Source organism: Macrobrachium nipponense, chromosome 31 (genome assembly GCF_015104395.2).
Source record: "Macrobrachium nipponense isolate FS-2020 chromosome 31, ASM1510439v2, whole genome shotgun sequence".
Lineage (NCBI taxonomy): Eukaryota > Metazoa > Arthropoda > Malacostraca > Decapoda > Palaemonidae > Macrobrachium > Macrobrachium nipponense.
In genome coordinates this window covers 23,530,540-23,558,475 of record NC_061093.1, presented here as the reverse complement: position 1 = coordinate 23,558,475, position 27,936 = coordinate 23,530,540, and the positions used below count along the sequence as shown (strand labels likewise).

The window sequence follows — 27,936 nt, the reverse complement described above, 5'->3', positions numbered from 1 at the left end:
ACGCGACGAGTATAACGTTAAAACCATACTTATATAATTCTCTTTTGCTGTTTTTGAATTTTTACCTAGACGATGAGAAAGTTAGGCTATTGTAATTTGGTCTCGTAAAATCCGATTATCGTAAGATGAATTATTGAAACTTTAACACTACAGCCACCTGTACACTGTATAAAACCTTATCTTTACATACTCTAGACACCCAAAGGATTAAAGCAAGAATTTTTTTCACTTTACAGTATTTATAATACTATAATATACTGTACAGTACTACTGTACAGTAAATTCTATAGTACTATACTACTGCATAAATATAATTTTATTTTTGGGCCCTTGCAGGATTACGGCGCCGTTTGACTGGTCTAGGGCGCTGTTAACTGGTCTAGAATTTCAAAAGGTGTGCGGTGGCCATCGGCTTTAAAATCTCTTGGTGTCGAAAATCACTTGGCGTCAGCGGCCAGGAACGGAACCCGTGCCACTAACAGAGGGTCTCCTGTACTGTAGATCTGAAACTTGGCCAAAAATTTGACATCTAGCTTGGTCATAGCTAATCGCTTGGCTCCAAAGCTATGTAAAATGCTGTAGAGTTTATGAAATTGTTGGAGAGATGTTCCAAGGTTGAAATTGGCTCTTTTTGGTATAAACAAAACAAAACAAACCAAACCATTACAGGCGGCCCTCGGTTAGCGGCAGGGGTTCCGTTCCTGGCCACCGACGCCAAGCGATTTTAGACGTTAAGCGATTTTAAAGCCTACGGCCGCCGCACACCTTCTTTCGAAACTCTAGACCAGTCAAAGGCGCTGTAATCCCACAACGGCGCAATAAGTAACTATATTTATGCAGTATAGTACTATAGAATTTACTGTACAGTACATGTGGGTGTCTAGAGTATGTAAAAATATAATAAAGTTTATACAGTGTACAGGTAGCTGTAGTGTTCAGGTTATGATCATTAGTCTTATGATAGTCCGATTTTATGAGATCAAATAACAATGGCCTAACTTTATCCATCTTCTAGTTACATAAGTTCAATAACAGCAAAAGAGAATGATGAAAGTGTGGTTTTAACGTTATACTCGTTGCGTGAACGTGTACAGCCATGAACAACCGAACGAGAGAAACTTTTTTTGTTTTTTCTAAGTACAACCGAACTGGATAACATCTGTTTGGCTTGTATTTCGATAATCGTACTACAGTGCAACATTGCTGTATTTGTTATAAATGGCGTTATGTATATAATAGAACTGAGATATCTTAATGTAATAACTTTATTTGCTATAGATCAGAAATCAGTATAGATTAAAGATCAACCGGGAAATATACCGTTAAATTTAAACCTAGTTATAACTGAAGCTGAGAAAACTGTTCAAGCTGCTAATGACTATTATCGTACATCGGCAACAAGGATAAAACTGCAGTAAACTTCTGCCATCACACACAACTGTAGATAAAATTGGGATAAAATCATTTTAATCAAAACTACTGTGCTTGAAAGAACACATTTTACTGTTGGTTTCACGACCAGAATATAAGATAAATAACGTAAAGTTCGTATTACGATGATATAAAGGATTATTGCGAACGGAATCACGTAATTTTTTACGCAATAAACATGCCGCCAACGTAATCTGTTAACGAAAAAAATAGTTTTTCACATTCACAACGAGACATATTCAAACATTTCCACCTAAAAACACGCTGTATAAGGAAAAATAACTGTTTCATATAAGTCAAGTATATAGATATTCGTTTATGCTAACTAGAAGCAAGAGCATTCGCTCAGAATTGCGTTATGGTGAAACAAACTCGTATTCATCAGCTGATTTCAAACCACAACATTGGCCGCTCCGCGGAATACGGGCTTAAGTTTGCCGTAGTATTTTAAAATACAATAATACGAGAATACATACAATATTCTTGGATACAGTGAAATAATGTATAACTTTTTAAAGGATTTATGGAAAAGATGCATAATTAATAAAATAACACAATGCATTTTTCGGAACTGGCGGACAAGAACGAACATGAAAAACCATCCCCTGACAACGTGGAGCGTAGTTACAAAGGCTGCCTTAATTTGTATCTTATTTCTGTACAAAAATGAAAATGCCTTTACGTAATATATTTTCATACACATTTTAAACATAAAAGCATAAACATTTGAAAAATACACATCGATCGCTAAATTTGCACTTGTTGTTTTTTTTTTTTTTTTTTTTTTTATATATATCTCTATATTTTCGGAAGAGCGGCAGACGGCGGCATACAAGAACGACCTTGAAAAAAAAACAACTTAGTTGATAACTTGAAGGGGAGTTTCAAAAGCTGCCTGTTTATCATATTTCTGCACAGAAATAAAAATACCCTATTCGTAATACATTTTCATACACATTTTAAACATAAAAGCATAAACATTTATAAAAGACACATCGATCGCTAATTTGTATTTCTTTTTTTTAAATCTCTATTTTCGGAAGAGCGGCATGCGGCGGCTTACAAGAAAGAACATGAAAAAATATCGTATTTGATAACTTGAAGGGCAGTTTCAAAAGCTGACTTTGTATCATATTTCTGTACAGAAATAAAAATGCCTTTCACGTAATACATTTTCACACATTTTAAACAAAAGCATGAACATTTAGGAATAGACACATCCATAGCTAAATTTGCACTTATGTAACTCTATATTTTTGGCATAGAACAGCGTCAGAGGCATATATTTTACCCTAATACCTACGTAATAACTCTCCATAAAATTTGTTAATATAATTTGCATAACCTTTATGGTCTGAACGGCATTTCTACAAATGTATGGACTCGTTAGACAACGGCGCTAGCGGCGCTGTTAACTGAAATTTGTGCCGTAAAGATACCTTTAAATTGCCTTATTTTTTTAATGAATATTTTTGACGACCGCCGTAAAACCGATTCGCCGTTGAGTGATTGCGCCGTTAACCGCGGGCCGCCTGTATACTATAGATGTGGAACTTGGCCACAGCTTTGACATTTTTCTAGCTTAGTCATGGCTAATTGCTTGGTCCTCTGCTGTCATACTTAACTCTGAATCCTATTTGCCCTCTGCCCACCAATGCAGTTTGTCAAATTTTAATTAAAACATTTACTATTGTGTCCCTCCAGTGCAGTTTTAAGTTTAGATATATTTTGAAATGGATAAAAGCAGATGTTAGTTCAGCGGTGTGCTTTGTAATGCAATACCTGTTGGTTAACAAACTTTAAAATTGCAGAGTTTGCTCCAGATGGTTTTACTATCCACTCTTTACAGAGTATATGTAAGATTCCCCTTTTGTGTATGGCTGTCAAGCTTAAATGACCCATAAAGTAAAAGATGCTGGGCAACCCCCAGTAACCACCCACTCAAGGTTGAGTTGCTTAACTATTTTAGGATAACTTGATCCCTAGTGTTTTAATCTCATTCTGTCCTTGTTGGCCATGGCGGTTTTTGTACTTTGATCTTGGAGGTGTTAGAACTTTATACTATCTTAAATATTTCTATTGGGTCCATGAGTTCCCAAGTTTTCCTTAGTCACATGATGTACATGGTTGTGTAGTGCTCACTAATTTTCTGTAGCCAGTTTTCATACTGGTAAACTAAATACTAGCTCAATGCCATGTCAAATGTCCAGAACTGTTATGGAGGTACTGGTGATTCTGGAATTTATGGAAGGGAAATGATTACAGTGGGCCTGATACAAAGTGTATGAATATTTTTCTTATCTTAAGCTGAGGACTATTTTCATTTTTGATTACTGTTATTTTAATTTTAGTTGACAGGTATATTATATAGATTTAATTTTGATTGTAAAGATTTTAGCAATTAACACTTCATATAGTGTGAACTTTCTAGTTTCAGCCATTGTGTAGATAACTATGGTATTACTCGTATGACTGAAGAAACTTGGTGTTACCCTGGAAACCCAGAGAATAAGTACATTTGTCTGTATGGAGACATTCATCCTGTTGAAGGTTCTTGCATTTCTGTGGTTGACCCTTACACAGAGTCTCCATTACCTTCTGATTGTATAATAAGGCAAGTATAATATGGTCTGTTTGTAGTAATGGTTTAATGTAGCATTTAAAACCAAACTTGCTCTGGTAGGTTGGTTGTTAATTATTCAAAACCTAGCTTTGTTGATTTTACTGATTAGTGCAGTACAAAATTGCATTATTTGCACAAGTCCTATAATTGTTGTTGCAGAAATTTAGTGTGAAAAATTCAACCTGAAGGTACACATTTCATATTTTAGCTGTGTGATTAGGTAATGTGTTCAGCATTGAATTCATATTGCCTGTTGAGTTTTTCCTATTAAAGTACTGATAATTAAAGGTTAGTTGTTAGAAGTAATTTTTTTTAGATTGTTTTTCATATTCTGAAACTTATTACAGAAATTACTACTTATTGCTACTTTTAGGCATTCTGGAAATGTATATAAATTGCTACTTGTAGTTTCACAAGTTAAAAGCTTTTGATATCCTCGGATTAAGTGTGCTGTAGTAGTGTCTTGGTGATTTATGGTATACCTTCACGACATGAAGGGGCCCTTTCATCTGTGGGGAAGATCCTCAATAGACCTCTTTACAAAAAGATTCAACAATAAACTAGTGTTCGTTCCTTGGTTCCAGATACTTTGCAGTGGCAGAGGTTGCCCTGCAACACCCCTGGAATAAATTGGGGTGGGGGAGTTATGCCTTCCTTCCATTTTACCTAATCAGTCTGTTGCATAACCTGTCAAACCACACTTCAACCACTGCTTGGTAGTCCCTCTCTTCTCATGGCTGGAGACTATCCAGTATCTTTTCCAAAGGCTTAATTGCAGAGCAGCATCAGGAGTCTGGCTATCTGTGATCTTCCTCAGCCGTGTACCTGGGGAAGTGGGCAGTTTATACAGTGTTTTTCAATTGTGGAGTAATCTCGGTCAGAACACCTCTCTCTCTCTCTCTCTCTCTATCCTCTCTCTCTCTATCTCGCTCTCTATCTCTCTCTCTCTTCTCTCTCTCTTCTCTCTCTTCTTCTCCTCTTCTCTCTTTCTCTTCTCTCTCTTTTTTTTTTTTTCCTTGAGGAAAATCTTTTATGCTTCAAAAGTTTTGTGCAGTCTCTGTGAGAGAATAAGACTGCCCAGTTGGGACCTGACTTTATTGGGACCTCACCCATGCTCAGTTTTAGCCTCTACACTGTCAGACTAGAACCAAACACTCAAGTCTGTTTTCCTTTTGGCCCTGGCGCCTCTTAAAAAAACTAGTTAGTCCTTGGCCTATTCTTTGATGTCGAACATAGGTGGTTGGAAGTCTGTAGCATTTGAACTTGTCCCAGAACTTGTGGCAAAGACTCGAAAACCTCTTGTCAATTTTACGTACTTATTTTAATCCTTTTCCATTCAGTCTCTAATAACTTTGACAATGATCAGGACAAATTGCTCTTTTGCCCTATCAGAGTACTACACTATCTGGAAATAACTCCATCTCAGACCAGGTTACGAAGGAGTTAGCGCTGGCCAGAATTAAAGTGTCCCAAGAATAGTCTCCTTTTGGCTTCTTAAAACTATCTGACAAGCTTATGGTTCCGCTTCATTCCCCAGTCCTAACATTGCATGTAAGAGCACATGTTATAGGGCTAGCCCTTTGGCATTCAAAAGGAACTTGTCTGTTCAATGGATGTTGAAGGCTGGCACTTGGCTTCGTCAGACCACCTTCACTGCTATCTGCAGAATGTTGCAGCAGCTCAACAGGTTACGTAACTTCTGTGCCCCTGGTGGGACAGTCTCTTAAAGAAGTTTGTATGAAAGTGAGAATGACTGACATGACTGGTCTTTCCTTTTCCTCTCTTCTCTTCATAATATACAATGAAGTAATTCAATCGTGCTGGATTGGTTTGACAGTTGACTGACTTTTACATTTTGTTTATTCCCACCTGAATGTTAACTTCTTTTTGAATATTAAAACTTACCAAAGAAAATCCCCCCCCCCCCCCCCCACCCCCCCCCCCCCCCCTCTCCAGCTAGGGAGGAGGGGATTGATAAACTATTGGTGGCTACTAAGGTTTATCTAAATGTATTTCTTTGACATCCTCCTACATTGTTACAACACTATGAAGACCCAGAAGTGTTGACCGTTAATAATCCCTTTATAAATTTATTAATCATTTATTTATCTTGCAAGAAGCTTTGGTTTTCTTCCATAGTCTTCTATAAGACAGGAAGAGTTACTAGGTGTGCTGAACATAGTCATTTCCAGGCTTTTTTTCCTCTCTCCAAAAGTCTGACCATAAGAACAAAGTTTTTTCTGCATATGAACAAATTGCAAATTTAATTTTTATTCATAGCTAACAAACCTGTGGTCTTAACTTACAGGGACCACCTAGCCACCCCTCGATAAAGTTATCTGGTCTGAAAGAAAGTTACTTGTATGTAAAGGAGGTTGACAGTTGCCACCTAGGCTTGTCAGCCTACCTAGTTGCCACTAAAGCCTTGGTTTAATTTTGACTAGTCTTCCAGCTGGTGCTAGAAGAATGCTTTGTAAAACCACAGGTTTAATAGCTATGATAAATACAAATTTGTATAATTGTTTTTATTCTGTAAACTTATAACAAAGTACAGTTAGTTTTCATAAACTCCAAAACATGCTTTGTACCCTTAAGAAAATTTAGTTGGCAGCAATTGGTAAGTAAACTTGTGCCGTTACAGATAAATAAATTAAGTTTTTGGCACAACTCTAGAGCATGCTTTATGCACTTACTGTAAAAGAAATTTATACTGCAATGTAAAAGAAATTTATACTGCAATCTAAATGGAAGTCCATAATTAATGGTTAGTTTAATTAGGGCCTATTGCCAACTCAAGACAGAACTGCAAAAAGGGTTAGTAACATGACTGATTTGCTGAGAGAATTCTAGAGACCTAAGAGGGGCAGTGTAATGAAAGCTGCAGAAGTGGCTGGATGATCTGCTTCTTAGACTATAGAAATGCTTCTAGACCATTGAAAAGGTAATGTGATTTAAAAGGAATGTGTGCGTTTTGCCTTTTGAGTCCCCAGTGCCAATCAAGCAGCATGAGTACTCTTATACCTTGCCCTTCCTTACTGTAGCTATGGAGTTGACCCTTCAGTGTTTGCTCTGGTACAGTTACTTCCTCTTCATAGGACACACTTGTACTCTGGAGCGGACTGGCCATGAAGGCATATGGGCAATGCGCGGTGGGCCGGTTTTTAAACTGTATCAAAGTAAATTGTCCCTACATAGGCCTCAAAATACCCCTAAAATGCTTAACTCTTTGCTCACCACTCTTCCCCTCTCACGGGGCTGTTGAGTGAAAAATGCCCAGGCTGGTTTAACATCCCAGTCTGCCCCTGCCTGTACTGCAATCTTCCAAAGATTCTAAACACGAAGCTCAGTGCTAGGCACTTGTCACCTGAGTATCTAGCTAGGTGTAGAGCTCCTAAGAGTCCAGTCCCGAGTGCGAGCTTCAGTCTCCAGCAACTGCGTGGCTACCATGGGTTCCTGCACCGGCAGTTCTCGCTCCCGTGATGACTGCTCCCTCTCCTGTGATGACTGCTGCTGCAAATGTTCAACCCACACTTGTACTAGTTTTGGATCTGCAATTCACTGCCCCTTCTGCTTCAGGACACTTAGCCCATCAGCAACAGCAGATCTTGGTTGCAGAATTGGATGGCCCAACTTGCACTACTGAAGAGCCAGCTAGGAGAACTTCTAGAAAGCTCCTCAGGCAAGTGTCCTCTTATGACTGCCAACAACCTTCACCAGCTTCTTCATAAGACTAGGAAGATGGTCAAGATTTGGCTTAGTTGATGTCATACAAGGCTTTACTTAGTCTACTCCTGGAGAGGTATGCGGGTTTCTTCACTCCTACTCCTGTGTCTTCTGCTGCCTTGTTCCTAATGTCAAAATCTGCTTGAACACAATCATTCCCAAGATGGTACTTTCCACCTCCAGAAAAGCTTAAAAGGTCAAAGAAAGGCTCTCTTTGTAGAGGGAACAAGGGAAGAAGACATTTGCTCATTCTCCTTCGCATCTTATCAAGAGGTACCATAAGCTTACGACACTGGAAAAAGCCGCTCCCTGGGAGCTGCTGCCTCCTCCCAAAAGTTCTCTAATCTCATAAACTCATCACACCATGCAGCCTTCACCTTGGCTAGTTTTCTTCTTGGCGGAATTGGACCATAAACTCTTTGCGCCATGCAGCCTTTGCCTCTGTAGAATTTCTTCTCTGGGGAATTGGACCACCTCGTCAAGAGTAAGGTGTTTTGAGGTATTTTTTCCTAGACACTATGGTGGGCACGCTCGCCAAGAAGATTGCCACAGGGATGGTTGACTGTTTCAGCAGACCAGAGCATGCTTCGATCATGGATAAGGCTTTCAGAGATGGCGCAGCAGAGCTTGCGTCGTTCATAGCCTTCAAACCTCTGAAGAAGAGGGACCTTTGGTGTTTGCCAAGAAGGGAGTTTCAGCCCTGCTGAAGGTGGCTTTGCTTTTTGGTCATCTGGACCCCTCCCATCTCTTCCTGCAGGCATGGTAGAGCAGATAGCTGCAGACCTGTAGAAGTAGTGTACATACTGAGGACCTCCTGATTCAATAGTAATGTTCAAAGCCACCTTAATTTGCAGGCGCCCTTTCATCCGAAGCTAGTCTCTCCGCTCCAAGAGCACCCCTTTTGTGCAAAAAAAATTAGTCTCATCCTAGACTCTACTATAACTTCCATTCAAAGTCTGTCTAGAAGCAAGCCACCACCAAGTCTATACCAAAGAAGTGAAGAACAAATACTTTGTGCCCCTGTGGGAGCCAGGCTTCCTTGCATTCTGGTAGAAGTTGGCTTGCATGGGAGCAGAGCCATGGATCTTCAGGGTATTGGAAGGCTACTGCATCACGAAGAGATTCCTCCTTTAAGGGGGCCTGCCGGAACCCTTCTATATGGGGGTATGGGCGAAAAATGCAGTTGTGAAAAAATTCATGGAGCTTCATATAGCAATTGAGTAAACTTGTAAGAAAAACTTCTTCAAAACTCCTCTTACTTTCGTAGTTACAGGGTAATTAGTAAATGTAACTCAATAAGCCAAAAACATTCTAGTCTCTGAGGAAGGTTAAAAAATCTGCTATTCGCTGAATAGAGGTCACAAGTGGAGAAAAACCCAGTTTAAGACACTAATCACCGTAGATTGCCCATTTGCCTTGGTAAACTGTGGAGGTTGACTTCCTAAGACTGCTGGACGTGTGCCCAGCTTTTCTGAGAAAAGCATCTTGCTCGGAGGAGATACTTGATAGTCTCCAACCGTTAAGAGACAGGGATTCTACTGACTGGTGGAACCTTTCCGCATGGGGCTGACACAGAAGATGCCGCCAAGGGGGAGTCTCCCTCGGAATCTCTTGACAACGACGACAGCAGATCTGTTAACCATTCTGCTTGAGGCCACATAGGGGCTACCATAGTCATCCTGAGACCCTGTGAACTAATCAGCCTGTTCAGAACCTGATTGATCAAACAAAACCAAGGGTAGGCATGCACCTCCAGGTTGTCCCAGGGATGTTGGAATGCGTTGTCTGCCAATGCTAAGGGATCTGGAACCACTGAACAGAACACAGCTTCCTGTTGCAGCGTGTCGCGAAAAGGTCTAGCATGGGTCTCTCCCAAATCTGGAAAAGCTAGTCTGCCATCACTTGATGAAGGGACCACTCTGTGCCTAGGATCTGGTCCTGGCGACTGAGTTTGTCTGCGACCAAGTTTAGTTTCCCTGGGATATACCTGGCTGAGAGCTCTACCGAATTGGTGATTGCCCACTGGTGAAGCTCGACAGTCAAGGCGTGAAGTTGCTGAGAAACCAGGCCTCCCTGTTGCTTGGAAGCCTTGGTGGGAGCTACTCAGGACCCCAAAATGATCTCTTCAGCTTCGTCGGGGCACATTCAGTCTGTCTTGCAGAAGGTTAACGCCTGTTTCTGACTGGGACTGTTCACTTCGCTCTAGGGGCTCTACAAAACTACTACCCCCGCCCCTCACGAGACATAGGAAGTACTTTGCTACGAGCTCTGCATTTTTGTTGTCACTCCACTTTAACCCAGACGTCATTCGCCTGAAGCCGGGTTTGACTTTGGAACGGGAGGTCAGTGGCTCCGTCCTTGTCTCCGCAAAATGCCTCTGCTTTGGAATCTACGGCGGCCTCCATGTTGCAGACTGTTTCTTGGCTGGACCTCTGGTCTGTGGTGATTGCCAAGATAGCTTCTGACAGGTCCCCTGAAGGGTTGGTGAGTGCCACCTCTCTTGCCAGTCTATTGCAGTCTGGGGGCAAGGCTTTTTCATATTTGGCTCTCCTCTGAGCCAATTTATGGGCTAATCTTCTGATTAGGAGGGATGCGGCTTTGTCTAGGATGGAGAGATCGCTCGACGTAGTGTCTTTGCGGGCATTGAGGAACTGAGATCTGTTGGAGTCCCAATTTTTGTTTCCTCGGACAGAACTTGAAAATTAGATAGACCGGCGCCGGTGCATCAGGCCGTGTCTGTCAGTCTCTCTCCCTCATAGATGTCTAGCTCCTCCTCCTCCCCTGGTCCAGCAGCAGTCGAGGAGATAGTCGCCTGGTAGGCCATCGAGGACCTCTAGTTCAGCAGGGCCTTCCCATTCGAAACGACCTAAGTCTCAAGATCCACGCCCCTTTCACTCTTGTTCCTTAGGCCAAGAAGGAGCCCAAGGGGCAGGGGTCAAGGGGGCTGTCAGTAGGTTAGGCCCCTCTCCCTCTCCTGTGCCATGGGTTGGGGAGTTGCCTGGCTGGCCATTGGGCCAAGTGGCAGAGTTAAGGGGTGAAGTGGGTGGTAGATGTCCTTTGGGTGGGATACCTGCTACCATTCGACTTCTCTCCTCTGTTGGACAAGCCACAGCTCGGGAAGATGTATCCTCCAGATTCTCTGAAGTTCTTGGCTCTAAAGGAGGAAGTGCAGAAAACGCTGGGCAAAGATGCGATAGAGGAAGTAGTGCGTCTGTCCCCGGGGTGTTATAGTTGCATCATCTTGGTACCCAAGGCATCGGGAGGATGGAGGCCTGTGATAGACATCCACCTTGAATTGCTTCATCAGGAAGACACGGTTCAAGATGGAGACCCCGCGCTTGGTGTTGGCAGCCGTGAGGGAAGGCAACTTCATGTTGTCGATAGACTTGAAGGATGCATACTTCCAAATCCCTGTTCATCCCATGTCCAGGAAGTTCCTTCGCTTCTCTCTGGTGGATAAGATCTTAAAGTTCAAAGTCTTGTGCTTCGGGTTGACCACAGCCCCTCAAGTGTTCACAAGGGTCTTCTTTCTCTCATGTCAAGTTTGGCCCATGCTCAGGGGATCAGTTTGCTGAGGTACCTCGATGATTGGTTAGTCCTGGCAGTTTCCAGGGAGAAGCTGCTGCATGACAGGGATCGTCTACTTCGGTTCTGTCTGGACCTGGGCATATTAGTCAACAAGGAAAAGTCTAACCTCGTACCCACTCAAAGGATTCTCTACCTGGGCATGGTCATCAATATGACAGTGGCAAGAGTTTTCCCGTCTGATCAGAGATTGAAGAAGTTGCAGTCTGTAGCGCGCAGCTTACTGTCTAAGTCAAATCAGTCAGCTCGTCAGTGGCAGGTTCTTCTGGGAGTGTTGTCTTCCCTGGAGAAGCTGGTCCCTCATGGGCATCTTAATCTTCAGTCTGCAATGGAGACTGGGAGAATTCTGGTCTCCGGCGGGGGGGGACTCCCTTGTTTATGGTACCTCTCTTTGGAAGTGAGAGAAGACCTTCGTTGGTGGTTGGACGACCAGAATCTGTTGAAGGGTGTCCCTCTGCGTTCTCTCCCACCGGACTTCCTTGACGTACGGCTAAGCAAGGCGGATCAGAGGAGACTACTGGGAGAGACATCATCAATGAGAGTGACTTCATAAGCAGCGGTGAAATCACAGCTTCCCCTCAGTGTGAGGGGGAAAGACACCACTGGCAAAGGTAAACTCAAAGATGGGCCCCTTGACGTCATAAACGGGGCTGACACCGCAGCGTCACTCACTCAAAGCGGCTGCAGACACTGGCAGAGCAATACAAGATGGCAGAGTGCTGTTACCCACCAAGATGAGGCCGGGAGGAGGGGGGATGGCCTGGCCACACTGGGAAGGGGGGGTGCGAGCCTCCACAAAATGCGCTAGCAACCAACCTCCAAGGAAGGGGGTACACCCTAGCCCAAGCGTCTTCCAAATCGCCGCCATTTTGGACGCCTCCGACATTGGAACTAAAGCTCCTGAGGAAGAGGGGGCTACATTACAAAAATTACCCTGGCGACCTCCCTATACTTCCACCGACGAATCGATGGAAGATAAGAAAGGAGGTGCAGGGACAACACTACTATGGGAGTTGACTACTGCGGAAGACGAAACAATGGGAATAGGAGCAAAGCCCTCCCAAGTAGGAAGAGTTGACTCTCCAATGTTCCCTTGTGCCATAAAACTTCCTCCACTGTTCCTTAAGCCATGCCGGCATTCCGTGCAAGGATTTTTTAAGTACAAAAATTTGATTGACACCTACTACATGTGATGTGAGGGTCAGTCTCTGCCAAAGCCAAAAAACGAGAACACGAAAAACCAGGAACTCCGGGGCACATACGCAGACGCCGAGAAGGAGCAGAAGCAGCCAAAATACCAGGAAAAAACACGCGCACTAAAATAAACTAAATTGACAATGAATCGGGAAAAGGCCAAGAGCTACTCTCCTCTCGCCCAGGCGGTCAAAGAAAACTGGCATAGATGCGTGGTCCTTGACCACTCTTCACCCAACCTATGCAAGTGGTGCCAGATATCACAAGATTCCTTGCTTTCATCTGCTTTTAACCGGATCCAGCTAGGTGCTAGAAATGATCCTATTAAGACATCAGGTTTGTAGCTATGAAAATAAAATTGTTTTAGAAAATTTGTCATTACTCTCCTGCATTCAGAAATATTAGGGACTGTACCATGGTTGTTCCTCCTGTTAGTTTGATTAAAGTCTTATAATATTCCTTTCACCATGAAAGAATTAGATCATGCAATCTAGTTTATCTTCCCCAACATCTCCTGAGGAAGCTGATTTACTGTACACACTGATTTTTAATCTGCCTAGAAGTACAAAATTTCTTGACATTTTAAAACTGTTTTTGGCTTTCAGGAACTTCACCAGTGTCTTGGAATATATCTATTATTGTACCCATTTTGAAAAATTTTAAATTCCTTCCAAAGAACTATAGGCCAATTGCTCTAACTAGATGTGTTAGCAAGATATAGGAGAGGATGGTTAATGCCAGACTTGTGTGGTATTTAGATTCAAAGAATCTTTGATCTAATCGGCAGATTGGCTTTAGGAAAAATATTTACTTCTTTGATCTAATCGGCAGATTGGCTTTAGGAAAAATATTTACTTCTGTCTTTGATGTTCCTTACTTGGGAGATACAGAATGCTTTTGCCGTGCAAAACCAGACTATTGCAGTGTTCTTTGACCTAGAAGATGCCTACCAAGAAAATGTCTTGACACTACCTGGCGAGGGGGTATCCTTATGCAACTTGACTGGGGTATTGTGGGTAATTTATTCTATTGTCTTGAAGATTTTTTGTCAGAACATTACCTGTAAGTAAGAGTGGGCTCTTCAATTTCTTCTTCTTACCCTCAAGAAGGGGACTAACCTCAGGGAAGCTAGTCAACACACTAATGTAGCTGTCAACGGTCTACTAGTAGTAGTTCCTATTGGGGTGCATGGTCTCGCGTTTGCTGATTATGCAATAATCTGTAGGTCTACAGCTGTCTAAGCTTGTCACAAGATCCAGACTGCTATTAATGTTGCAACATTATGGGCCAGTGCTAAAGGGTTCAAATTTTCACCAGAAAAAACTAAGCTATAAGGTTGATTTAAGAAGAGTGGAAGAGATTCCTAAGTTTTTAAATGGTTCCATTTTACCTTATGAAGATAGCATTAACTATCTAGGAGTTACATTTGATTAAAAATTAACTGAACATGTTAATGACGTTGTGTAGCATGAAGCTGAGTCTTGATATTCTTAGTTGTCAAATTTTAATTGGGGCCAGATCAAATCACCCTTTTGAGGATGTACCAGGTTGTATGCTTAAGCATAATTGATTATGGTTGTCAAGTTTATGGTTGTGCGTGCAAGACAACACTGCAGAAATTAAATGTTGTCCATAATATGGCTTCACGTATATGTACGGGAGCCTATAGAACTTCACTAGGAAAGTCTTTTATATAGTCTGGTTTCCCCCACTATTTATCCGTAGGGAGGAATTAGGCTTGAGATTCATATGAAGAGTACTTACATCAAAGCTGAACCCCAACTATAAGTACATTAAAGAACCAACTGATAGAGCCCCAAATAGACCTAGACTGCCAAAGCTGCTTGAAGTTAGACTTTAAAGCTCTGCCAGGGAGGTGGGATTACTACCTCCTACAGTAGCTGAAATTTTGCCCTCCAAGTTTCCTCCTTGGAATAGACCATGCTTGGAGATCTGCCCAATTAGGGACAGCAGGAGCAACAGTTCTGGTGATCAGTTGAGGGCAAGTTTCTTGGATCATGCTTCTGAGCATGGTGATTCTTTATCATATATACCCTCGAAGGGTTCCGATGGTGTTGGTTGCTCTGTAGTGACAAGTGATAATATAAATAAAAAGAAGCTTCCATCTAATTCCTGTTTTTACAGCTGAACTGCTGGCAGTTCAGACTGCTCTTAAATATATTTTTTATAGTTCTTGTACTAAAGTTTTTTACCATTTTTACAGACTTGGTTTTTATCCTCTTAAAAGCCTGGTCTCTTGCCACACTTTAGTGCAAGAAGTAATAGTTTGGTTTTATCTTTTAATTAATAGTTTTTCTGTTAGGTTTTGTTGGGCTCCGTCCCATGTTTGAATTGTTGGGAATGAGCGAGCCGATGTTGCCGCTAAGGCTACAACTAGACTTGGGCACATTTCCAACATGGGCGTCCCTGTTTCTGATTTTAAAGTACCATTCGATTTTATTGCAGACCAGTGGCAGGCCCACTGGTCTACTCAAGATAATTTAAAAGTTGATTAGGCCTACTGTTCATCCTTGGCCTCATAGCTGGATGGATAGAAGGTCTAAGATAGTTTTAGCTAGATTGCATATTGGCCCCACTAAATATACTCTTGGGTATCCAATGATGAGTGGAGTGGATAGGTAGGTTCCTCGCTGTTCCACCTGGCATGTGGATTTGACTGTGGTCTATATTTTGGTGGGGTGCCTTCATTTTGAAAACTAACTTGGAGCTTGTTTGCTGGCAAATGAGACTTGCCAATATTTTAGGTGAAGGTGCTCAGGCAGAGAATTTTTTTTTTTTTTTTTATAGCTTTCTCTTAATTGTGATAGGTTTCTTGTTTGACTTCTATGAATGAACTAAATGGCCCCCCCGGCTCTGGCGCTTGGCTATATACCAAAAGTTTTATAATCTAATTTAATCCCCAATAGGGACGAGCTTGTTGAGAGACTGAAATGCTGAAAGGATCTTAAATTCAGCCACTCCTTCCAAAAGTTAATCTAAGGTCTTAAAAATGTATGAAGGGGTTGAATGTATCCTGTTTATCTAAAGGCCTAGAGCCACTTGTAGTGGACTGGCAAATTTTGGAGGGAGATGTTTGGTGGGGAGGAATAGAGGTAACAGCATTGTGCAAATGTGGCAAATACTTCAGTTTCTTATAGTGCTTTGGCATGTAATTTTCATTAGGTTATAAGTATTATGCATAATTCTAGTTTCAAATGCAATATGCATAATAATTCGTTCCAAATACCTTTCTCATTCCAGTAATATACTTTGGACCAACTCATTGTTTTAGTGCAAACTACTACTGAGCACAGTTTGATCAGTTTCATGAATTTCAGATATGGGTTGAATTATTCGGCTGTTTCGGATCAATTTAAAACCCTCATGAAGATAAAAGCAAAACTTCCCCTTAAAGGTAAGTTTTTAGAGTATTACAGTATTTTAATCCCATACTGGTAATATTCTTAACTATCTTTCCCCCTGTGTATTGTCAGATTTGAAGTTTTGTAAGGTTGCTATAAACTAAAAAGTGATTGTCTTGTAATTGAATCTCTTATTGTGAATTTAATTTTGTGTACTAAGTTTGGTTTCAGGTTGCCAGTTGTTCAGACTTTAATTGATATGGTTATTTCTTTGTGTGAATGTTGGAATGATGAAGTAGGCAGAATTGATATGGTTATTTCTTGGTGTGAATGTTGGACTGATGAAGTAGGCAGTAGCTACATGTACAGTATTCTTAGTTTCCCACAGGTCTCTTTCTACATTTAAGGAGTTAGTCACCTGATGTGCTTTCTCCACTGCCTTCTATCAAATGAATAGTCCTCTTCCAAACATCCACTCTATATATTCAGTCACTTTATCTCCTGTAATTTAATTCTCTCTCTCAATCTTCCTTTAACAGGTTTCTTCCATCCCTCATCTGCCTTAACACATGCCCATACCATTGCAATCATGACTTTTATCACCACTGTAATCTTGACTAAGCCAGCCCTCATTTCATAATTTTCCAAACACACAAGCAGCGATATTCCCATAATCAACTTAAGCATTCTTTTCTGTTCTCTCAAGCCTTCTCTATTTTGGTAGAATATGTTTCTGCTCCATACATTAACACTGTCTTATCACTGTTAGTATTATCTTGACTTTTAGCTTGATAGGCAAATTCTTATTGAATGCCACTCCAGCTACCTCTCTCCACTTCTCCCATGCAGCTTTAATCCTACTGTCAACTTCAGCCATGCATCTTCTTGGCTTAAAGTAGAACCTAAGTATACAGTAGAGAACTGTACCTCGATCGTATTAGAACTGTAAATTGGTTTCAACAGAAAATTAACAGATTTTAACTGAAAATTCTGAGTATGTTGCATCTAAGCTCGACCAAAATTCCGGAAACAGACCCAAGGAATCGTATGATTTTTATGAACAAAAGTGGTTTGGTCAGTTGCCGCTAATAAGCGTTGTTCCAAAGCTCATTTTGGTGAGGAAAACTGTAAGAACCACAATTTAACTTGAGATTATTGAAGATTATAATGCAATATTATAATGAGTTATTCTGTGACATCCTTAAAATGCAGAGAGATTTTTAATGATAAGCTAACCCTTGAAGTGTCGATAGTAGCATCAATAGTTAGCTAGTCACAACTATTGAGAAACTTGCAACACTGTAAACAAAACATTTGTAGCCTAATAATGGTAAAATCCGTAGGTTATTGAAATGAATCGCTAGTGATAAAACTTTTGATACTGTAAACAAAACCTATTACCATGGATAATTACCATAATTAGAAGCTAGGATGAAAGTTTTCTCACTTTGTTACAAGAGTAGGATATCTCCTTGAATTAAGGGTAGAGAGGGAGTAGTCACTTTAAATGCCGAATGGAACTTAATTTACGAAAGAGCTGGGTTTAAGAATTGCTGATACTACTTTATGAACATAGTATGTTACATGTGTGTTTTCAGTTTCAGACAGTGCTTTTGCCTCCCAAATAATTTTGCAGAATGCTCATTATTTATTCCCAGATGTACATGACTTACGAAAGTTACGATGCTCATAATTCGTAGTTCCCAGCCGTGCTGGACTTGGAGTCTTGTGTACTAAGGGGCAGAATTTTCTTGGTAGCATTTTATAATAGTTACGTAAAGGTTTTTGCGATATTGATAGCTCCCCAGTTATCTTAAATATCTGGATAAGTTCCAATTTTCAGGAATAAGTTTATAAAGATCTACTTCCAATGGGTATAACTGCTGATGTCACATCATAAAGCACAAAGCGCCTATGAAAACTGCCCTTATTCTACAAGGATGTTCTATGAAATTTAATGGAACGCATACTGAAAGATTTGTTTTGTAGATAGTATTCTAGTAGACGCAGATGGCTTCTGTTTACGGCTGCTCACGGTTACTAATTAGTGACTTAACTTAGAGGATTTTCTGAAGTTTATGGTAAGACATAATTTGCCTTGCTTTAATATTTTATTAATTTTCTCTTAAGAATTAGACTTTGAAAATGTTTTATTAGCAATAATTATGCCTACCCCTTACAGTACATACTACGTACCTAGCCTAGCATATGGTGTTCGATCAACAATCGTATTATGACCAAATTGGGCGTAAGTAGGTTAGTTATTTTACTACAGTATTTTTACAAATGAAAGTGCATTGAATGGTATGTTATTTAACAACTTATTTAATTGTAATGTGTGTTTATGGAAAATTTTATGTATAAAAAGGAGAGGTTAGGGTAGTAAAAAGACAAGGTTACGGTAATAATTGTATAAGAACTGATTAATCCATTTTCAGTTTTCTTAAGGGAAAAAAATCCTACAGATATCGACAATCTTGTCTCATCGCTGCTTCTGGAACTAATTAACATAAAGATGTCTGGGGCTCTACTGTATTGAAACTTGCCATTGTATAACCTCCTTATAACCTCTTTTCTTGTACAGTGGGGCCCCCTGTATTAGTGTTTTCCTGGATTTCTCTGGCCATATCTACCTGTTATTCGTAGGAAATACGTACGCATGTTCAATTTTTCTGAAATATCTAAATTCCTGTTTCGTAAATGCGCTTTCTGTGATAAAACTATTAAAACACCAGGTATAAAAATATTCAGTGGGTTTTTCTTGGTTTACATACCAAATAGGCAGTTTTCAGCATTTTTAAAGGGGTTCTAACTATTTGCGGATTTTAACTTCGCGTGGGGGTCTGGTACACGTTTCCCTCAGATACGGGGGTACCACTGTATTACATACTATTCTCTCTTACCTACTGCGAAGCAAAACCTTTTGTTTTTATTCATTCGCCTTTTAAGCCACCCCTCTTTATAAAGACGCTTGCCACTCTCCAACCCTTCTCTGTAGGTCCTAATTTTTAGTAGTAATTGCCAGATCTGCATGCAAAAACTCCCACAGCTCTTAATTCCTGATCTCTCTACTAGACACTTCCATGACTGATCTCTACTAGACACCTCCATGACCAGCAGAAACAAAAATGGGCATAATGCTGACCCCTGGTATAGTCCAACACTAACATCATAGTTTTCAGTTCCCCAACTGCTACATAAACAGTGTGTAAAGAATTGACAAATTAAGTCTGGTATTTCCAGATTTTAAACATTCCCTAAAAGAGCTAAATCTAAGATTTTACCTAGAAGAGAATTGAGGCCTTCAAAATACAAATGGTCGATAGCAATTTTCCTAAAAATCCAAAATGCCAGATTGTATTTTGAAAATTCGCAATTTTCAGACAATGGTATCAGTCATTTAAGCTTTCATGTATTTTGTTGCATTGTAAAGCAAAATCTATCTATATGGCACTAAAAGTTCTTGTGGGGAAAAATTAAACTTAAATATATAAAGAATGAGTGGAAGGTAACTTTCTTCAGTTAGCAACACTTTAAAATTTTTTGGAAGTTTTAAGTTTCAAAGATTAAAGTATCATTACTATTAAATTAGTTATTCTGAAAGCAGAAGGGAAGTTCTTCACGATAATAACCTTTGAAATCAAATTTGGATTTAAATTAAATTTGAATAAAATTGAACTTATTGGGAGTCTCAAACAAGTTTTGAGTTTTTTTAGTTTTTAGTTATATATTTCTTGGCCCAACAGATTTTTCAGACATTTGTTTTGAATATTTGGCATTGTTTTACCTTAAAAATAGTTTCTGAGCATTTTATCTTTTAAAGTAGTGCAGTGAATGAATATTTTTGTTAATGTATATGGTAATGGAAAATTTTTAAGTAATTTTAAAGTAATTTTTTTCTGCATTTGCAGTCCATACCATGATAATGGAAAATATTGAAGATTAATACCCTTTAACACTTGACATGCAAGAATAAGCAAAACCCTGCATTTACAGTGTTAATGTAATGTAAACATTTGCTGATTGGTTGATGCATACCCTTGTTCCACGCACTGATTGGCTGAGCCACCCAGCTGGCTGATATAGACCCTTCATAATTATTTTGAGTTTCTGAAGTTATCATATGAAGGCACTTTCTTGGTAATTCAAAAGGCATAAAAAAAACTTTAATTACGGTTTGCTTGTGCTTTTTGACCAATTTAGCATTTTGTGAAAGCCTGTGTATTCTAGAATTGTGCATGGTATTAAGATTTCCATATTGTACAATCATGAAGTCTTTGAGGGAGGTAAAATGTTAATTTTTCAATTTTAGGTGTCAGCTTCTTTGTGGAGGGATTTAAATCCCTTGTTACCGGGAACGTTACTGCCAATATATCTTTGGGAAGTCAGGATATTGCAGATATAACTTCTCAAGCACAAACATTCAAGTGGGATTCTGTTGTTCCTCTACTGAGTACAGATACATCAAAGTTACAGATGTAAGTATATTTTTGGTATTTAAGTGCTATGGATTTTGTAAAGCTGTGTAAAGTGAGTGATACCAAACAGTAATACAGGTGTCTGATTAAACGGTGAGAGTAAAGTATGAGGCGAACTATGGTCTTGCCACGCATTGACTAGTTAGTTTTTAGTCTTGATATAGTTGCTTTACTTTTTTTAGTGAAGTTTTATGGGTGTGATTGGAGATGGAAAAAGTAACTTTTGCGGTGGTTTATAGTTGATTTTGAATGGGGTGCAGATATTTTTATTTGAAGAAAAGATTAATTTCAACTAGTTTGGCAAGTACTACTGTATGAAGAAATACGTACTGTAACAAAATGTAAAAAATACGTACTGTAAAAAAATGTCAACGGCCTTAAAATTTTCAATAAACTAGAAATATCAAGAGTATAGAAAGCCTGTGACCACATTTCTAAACTTGCACAACTTAACTGAATTTTCCGACTTAACTTTTATTTTTGCTCCTCTTGTAATTTGTTATTGCCTTGCTGAGGGAGTATCTTAATGAGTTAATTTCAGTGTAAAATGTTTTGTAGTTGCTAACTACAAACTCTTATTTTAACATCTAGGGTACAGTTATTAAGCATACTAATTACAGGTAGTGTTAGTTACGATAATTAGTTTTTCGAAAATCCAATTTTACGAAGGGGTTAGCAATTAATACTGATAAGAGTTTCTAGTGCATCTTCCGGTATATTTTGCATCTTCCAATCTTGGATGGTCTGGGATGCAGCTTAGATATTTCTAGAGCTTATTCTTAAACACATCTACGCTCTCATATTCCTCAGATGAGTTGGCAACGCAGAGAGAGAGAGAGAGAGAGAGAGAGAGAGAGAGAGAGAGAGAGAGAGAGAGAGAGAGAGAGAGAGAGAGAGAGAGAGAGAGAGAGAGAGAGAGAGGAGAGAGAAAGAGAGAGAGAGAGAGAGAGAGAGAGAGAGAGAGAGAGAGAGAGAGAGAGAGAGAGAGAGAGAGAGAGCGAGAGAGAGAAACTCTTGCTATAGATCAAAGACCAGCAAGAAAACTTAGTTCCGAAAAGTTATACAAACCCTCGGTCCTTTAACAATAGGAAGTAGCTAGCGGCAGCTGGAACGGTCGTAAGCTTCGAACAAGGGGAGAACGGTAGTTAACTGCTTGTCCGACAGTGCGTGTACCGCGCGCCTGGGAGGTGAAGAATCACTTTTGCTTGTGGCCGCCTGTGTGAAGGACGTGTTCGTCATCGCGCTCTGCCCGCTTCCTCGTCGTATGTTTTGTTTATATTGTGTTTTCCACTACTGGTTTATTTGGTTTGAAAATGAATTTGTAAGTACAGTTTTCATTTTCATTAATTAAATAAATTATGGGTCTAGAAATGCAGCTATCGCCGTAGATGCGGCGGTTTCCGCTCTTTTCCTGAAGTTGATACTCGGGAATATGTTCTTTGTGCCGAGGGCGGGAGCGCACTCGTGCCGAGTCTTTTATTTCTGGGTGAAATTGTGAAAGTGCAACTTGTAAGTACAGTACTTTTTCATTTATATTTTGCCCTGTGCGCTCGGGGCAGAGGGCGAGAATGCTCGCGGCAAGAGCCCTTTAATTTGTATGAAAGTGAACGCAAGAGTAGTGTTCTTTTTCATTTTCATATTTGATTATGGATAAAGTTTTCCGCTCTTACCCGGGAATTGATCCTTCCCCTTTTATATTGTGTGTAAGTGAATCGCAAGTGCAGTATTCTGTTTCACTTTATATATTTCATTGCATCAATATTCATTATGGATTGGTTCCCGCTCATACCGGGAATTAATCTTTATTATTGTGCTCAGTGCAGAGGGCACGTTTGCTCTCGCGCCGTAACGTTATTGGTGTAGGTGCAGTGGATGCTGTGCGGGGACGGGGGAAGCTTTATTATTGTGCTCAGTGCAGAGGGCACGTTTGCTCTCGCGCCGTAACGTTATTGGTGTAGGAGCAGTGGATGCTGTGCGGGGACGGGGGAAGCTTTATTATTGTGCTCAGTGCAGAGGGCACGTTTGCTCTCGCGCCGTAACGTTATTGGTGTAGGAGCAGTGGATGCTGTGCGGGGGCGGAGGAAGCGAAGGCCTGCCAAGAAGTCTTTGGAAGCTCTCCTGCGACTCCCTTGGTAACAGATTCTTCGTAGTCTTTCCCACAGGTCTTTGGATCTCTTTCCTTGGGACCCGTGGTGGTTGCTCAACACGTGTAGCAAACCCAGACCCTCACAGGCTGAACAGCATCGAGTCCTGGTGTGACTGTAAGAATGGACGAGTGAGTGTGACTGGCTCCTCTTCCCATCTTTTTCTCCCCCTCTACCTGTGGGTAGAGGGATACGGTAGTCCCCCTGCTGGATAAGGACGAGATGCAGGTGAGCTACTCAACAGAGCCCCATCCTATCCCTTTCACTAGGGATGGGAGCAATTATCCACCACTTCCCCCAACAAGGGGGGGGGGGGAAGGGAGCAATTATACCACCACTTCCCCCAACAAGGGGGGGGGGGGAAGTGGAAGCCAGCAAGAGACAAACCCATAACTTTGTTGCCTCTTGCAAACAGGAACAAGTTCTTGCTTGCTGGTACGAAGAGGTACGCTTGCCTCTTAGTACTCGGTCCAGAGGTCTGACCATTGATCCTGCGGTGCACACTCCGATCAATCGGACAGAGGCTTGGATCCCTCCCTCGCCCTTACGACCAGAGAGGCATTCCAAGGTTGGGCGAACACCAGTCTGTTCACACTCAGATTCCTCCCACCAAGAAGTGAGTCTTCCTATTGTTAAAGGACCGAGGGTTTGTATAACTTATTGGAACAAATGACAATTTGTCGAAAATTACATTTTTGTACATGCAACTTCCCCGGCAGATATATACTTAGTTATGTCTCTGACGTCTGACAGAAATTCGAATTTCGCGGCACACGCTGCAGGTAGGTCAGGTGATCTACCCCCCTGCCGCTGGGTGGCAGGAATAGGAACCATTCCCGTTCTAGAACCAGATTTTCTCTGTCGCGGTAGTGTCAACATATGTTGTTGTTACCTCCTGACTTGATTTTAGTTTTTCATCGCCATCGATCTTCTGGGCTGTCTTTTGCAGGGAAGTACTGGGTCTTTGGTTCGGCATACGCTTTTATTAACTTTTTAATGAAATTGGCTTCGAAAATTTCGAAGAATATATGACTTGTAACTACCGAAATTTTCGGTAGACACTCGCATAGTTTGCAAGAAAGGGAAATATTAATATTTATTCATTAATACGTGTAATAAGTGTTAGAATTGATTGAGGAAATATACTGACTTCCTACTTTAGGGAGTCAGTAAAGCATGTAACTAGATAAGTTTCTTTTAAAAGTTTTTTGGAAACTCGTACTAACGAGCAATTAGAGTATTAACAGTACTAGTGTTGCATCCTCATCACCTTACTTCGCAGAAACTTCAAATTCATAATTGCAATTTGAAGACAAGGATTGTGGCTCAAAATGCGAGCTATTGAAAGGTAAGAAGTGATTACTAGTGTTCCCCATTGCAGTGGAGGGTGCGTCTGATCGGCTCTCTCTCTCCCAGGCCTAGACCTCTTTCAAGCTCCCAAGCCCAGGGGAGAAGGAATGTCGAAAGCCGTAAGGAGGTTTCAGAGAATCCCCACCGGTCAGGCGTCCCCTCGGCAGGTTCTGTAGAGCGTCCCAGACTGCCAAGGATAGCCATTGAAAAGGCATCCTTAAAAAAGTGCGTCTCTTCATCTTACATTCGAAAAGACGAAGAATGTATATGTTTTGATGATCTAGCGCGTTCTCTGAAAACTAAGAGAACACTGAACAAGAGCCAGCCAGGAACTTAGGAAGCCGCGTTCCAGCAAGCTAGCGTGAGCCACGTTCCAACAGCCAGCAGCGAGCCGCGTTCCAGAAAACAGACTAGCACGAGCCGCGTTCCTACAACCAAACGTGAGCCGCGTTCTAGCAACTGAGCGCGAGCCGAGTTCTAGAAAATTTTTCTTGGCGCAAGGCGCCTTCAAAGAGACGAAGCGCCAGCCTGGCGCAAATTGCGCCAGAAAAACAGACGGCTAGAGCAAGGAGCCTTATAGTACAGTGGCAATCAGAACGATCCTTCCATTGAACGTTTCCGGGCAAGAGGCTCTTTCAAAAAGGGGTCTAGTAGGTGCTCGGAACTATCAGGGCGCACGGGACCTTCCACGCAAGCGAACGTTCCAGGAGCGAGTCTCCTTTCTAGCGTGCGGAACATTTCGGGTGCGCGGAACTATCCAGGCGCTAGGCGCAAGGAGCCAGGCGCCAGAATATTCCAAATCTTCTTATGAGAGAGAGGTCAGTCGCGAGGCTCCTCTTCGAGTTTTTAACTTGAGCAACTTTCCCCTGGCAAAGGTGCAAGATGTCGCACAGGCGGCAGTCGCGTTTGTCAGAAGGATTCTGATACTAAGAGAAGCCATTTTTTCATTATTCAGGAGACTCCTGTGTTTGGCAGTTCCTCTCAATGCGGACTCTCTCCTTCATTCATGCTCTTCCCTCGTTATGAAGAGGCAAGAGCTTTGGGAGTTTTTCTTATAAGAATCTCATCGACGTTTGGGTATGATGGCGGATAGGAAATATCTACTTCCTTCCGTAAACCCTACAGATGAACAGGAATTCTCTCTTCCGCGATTTATGAGGAAATCACGAAGATTTAAAGAGTTCCTGGATTAACTTCCTTCCTTAAGGAGATATATATACTCTTTCTATCATTCTATTAACGAAAAGAACGAAGACAGTAAAAATTTTTCCTTTCTCTATCTGCCTCGGCAGGGAAAGAAGGTAGTAGAGTATCTGCTGTATGAGAATACGATACGGCAAATCACACATACCGTAGTTACTTCTTTGCAGAGCAACTCAATTACCAGTATCCTTCCAGGAATTTCTTAGGAAGGACTACGCTTAAAGGGATTGTTAAGACAACACCTACTTAGCTTCTAGATTTATCGAAGTCTTGTTTCGCTTAAATATGCATGAATAAGAACTTCCTGAAGTTCGATTATAATTTTATAAGATTCCTTTATTTAATGGAGTAGCTGGCAACTCTGGAAGAGTAAAGCCAGACGGCTAACGGAGACTATCGCGCCTTAGAGACCAACGCAGTAACATGTAGGTGTCGGTCATGAGTGGTTGGTTACATGTGTCTCTCCTGCGGGATGGAATAACTAAGTGTCTCTCCCCTACAATCGCGGTTTTAGCCTCTGATTGAGGGGATAGTTAAGCAAACATAAATAAAATATTGTCTGCCTTTTGCTAAGAAGCTTTCAATAAGAAATTACAACATTTCAATGCTGTTTACCGTAGGTAACATTATTAAAGGATTCTAACGCAGCGGAACTCTATTATATGATGCTCTCATGCCTACGAAAGCATGGCTTATTAGAGTACATGCTTAGTGAGAAGATGAATGTAGTAGAAGAGAATTCACTTTAAGACTACGGTATGGTAAAGTCTTATGCACATACCGAGGTTAACTACAGAATTCCTAGTATCCTTACAAAGGTTTCCTAGATTAATGCTGTTTACCACAATGTGACCGTATTATAAAGGATTCTAATACGGCAGAGCACGATATAATATAATTCTCTCATCCTTTAGAGAAACGCGCACAACCTTTTTAGAATCGGATATTGCTCATAGAAGATGGGAGAGTCGGATGGAAATAACTTCTACTTCGCCACTAAGAGAATGTTTCCCTGAATGGGACTATACTACGTATATAAAAGTTTTTTCCTACTAAGAACGGAATTAACACGTGAAGGATGTCTGGTACCATAAGGGCACAGATGTTCTGGCACATAACCTTAAAAGAACTAGAAGGAAGCGCCAGCCTGGCGCAAATTGCGTCGGAAACAAGCCGGCCAAGCCTGGCGCCAAATGGCGGAATTGCGTCGGAACGCCAGCCTGGGCGCAAATTTCGGTTTCGGAAGCGCCAGGCCTGGCGCAAATTGCGTCGGAAGCGCCAGCCTGGCGGCCAAATTTGGCGTTCGGAAGCGGCCAGCCCTTGGCGCAAATTGCGTCCGGAAGCGCCAGCCTGGCGCAAATTTGACGGTCGGAAGCGCCACCTGGCGCAAATTGCGTCGGAAGCGCCAGCCTGGCGCCAAAGTGGCAAATTGCGTCGGAAGCCCAGCCTGGCGCAATTGCCGTCGGAAGCCGCCAGCCTGGCGCAATTGCGTCGGAAGCGCCAGCCAAATGGCGCATTGGCGTCGAAGCGCCAGCCTGGCGCAAATTGCGTCGGAAGCGCCAGCCTGGCGCAAATTGCGTCGGAAGCGCCAGCCTGGCGCAAATTGCGTCGGAAGCGCCAGCCTGGCGCAAATTGCGTCGGAAGCGCCAGCCTGGCAATTGAAAGTGGAAGCGCCAGCCTGGCGCAAATTGCGTCGGAAGCGCCAGCCTGGCGCAAATTGCGTCGGAAGCGCCAGCCTGGCGCAAATTGCGTCGGAAGCGCCAGCCTGGCGCAAATTGCGTCGGACGCCATCCTGGCGCAAATTGCGTCGGAAGCGCAGCCTGTGCAAATGCGTCAGCACCCATCCAAGATATTTTCTAGTTTTAGCGAGTTATTAACCTAAGAGTCCAGTAGTGGTTGGTTTGGTGTTTGCTTCTCACCTCGGTGGTCGCGGGTTCGATTCTCGGCCATTCCATTGAGGAGTGAGAGATGTGGATTTCTGGTGATAGAAGTTCACTCTCGACGTGGTTCGGAAGTCACGTAAAAACACCATACAAACAAACAAACTAACCAGTAGCCTCTCGGAGGCTCGGTAACTGCAAGATTCGTTCCTGATTTCGTTACCCATTTAATCGGAAAGGGGTCGCTTACAAGGAATGATGAAATGATTTTTTTTAATCACTTAGGCCAATTCCAAGACACACTCATATCGCAAAGAGCATCGAGAATCTCTTTTTTCGTCCCTGTTCGCGTTAACAAAAGAGAACCTATTTGGGAACAGACACGGAACGTAACGATCCTTAAAGGTTCGATGCAAGATTTTGCATGTCCGTGAGAACCTTCTCGATCGAAGATAACTGTTAACGTATGTCTAACATTTATTGAAAAGAGTTTTGAGAACCTGCGGAAAGTCTTCTTCATAGACCTCTTCGCAAGGTAGAAGACTAACAGGCTTCCTATAGACTGCTTCCTTTCCTCGAACCAAGAGAGGTAGCAATATACGACATCTTTAATTTAAAGAAGGGGAATAAACTTTAGTCTTTTTTCCCCTAGTTATAAATTCTTAACAGATATTAAGATAATTGGGCGTCAAAGGAAGAGAGGATGTATGCCTCATTTTGGCCTTAGAGAGGTTGGATTCACAGAAGTCACGTTCTTCTCACAGCATGTTTCGTAAGGCTTTTCCAAGAGTATCTGGATATTCTATCAGAATCTATTATAAATAGACCTGAAAACCTCTCCACTCTGAGTCTTTCCACGTGCAGACTGACCAGAAGTGGACATGAATGAGAGGATTTTTCAAGGTAAATGACAATAGTCATGGCTAAGACATAGAATTGCTGCAGATCGTGCTAGATGGAATG

General features: G+C 41.5%; 1 protein-coding gene across 2 annotated transcripts in view; it reads left to right on the top strand.

Moving 5' to 3' along the window:
- Positions 1 to 27,936, top strand: part of LOC135206694 (peroxidasin homolog pxn-2-like) — a 123,225-nt gene that overhangs the window by 20,234 nt on the left and 75,055 nt on the right. For both annotated transcript variants that reach the window (XM_064238116.1, XM_064238115.1), the window contains 3 exons: positions 3,863 to 4,045; positions 15,895 to 15,971; positions 20,231 to 20,396. In XM_064238116.1, the coding sequence (XP_064094186.1) occupies positions 3,863 to 4,045; positions 15,895 to 15,971; positions 20,231 to 20,396 (426 nt within the window). The remainder of the gene's footprint in view (positions 1 to 3,862; positions 4,046 to 15,894; positions 15,972 to 20,230; positions 20,397 to 27,936) is intronic.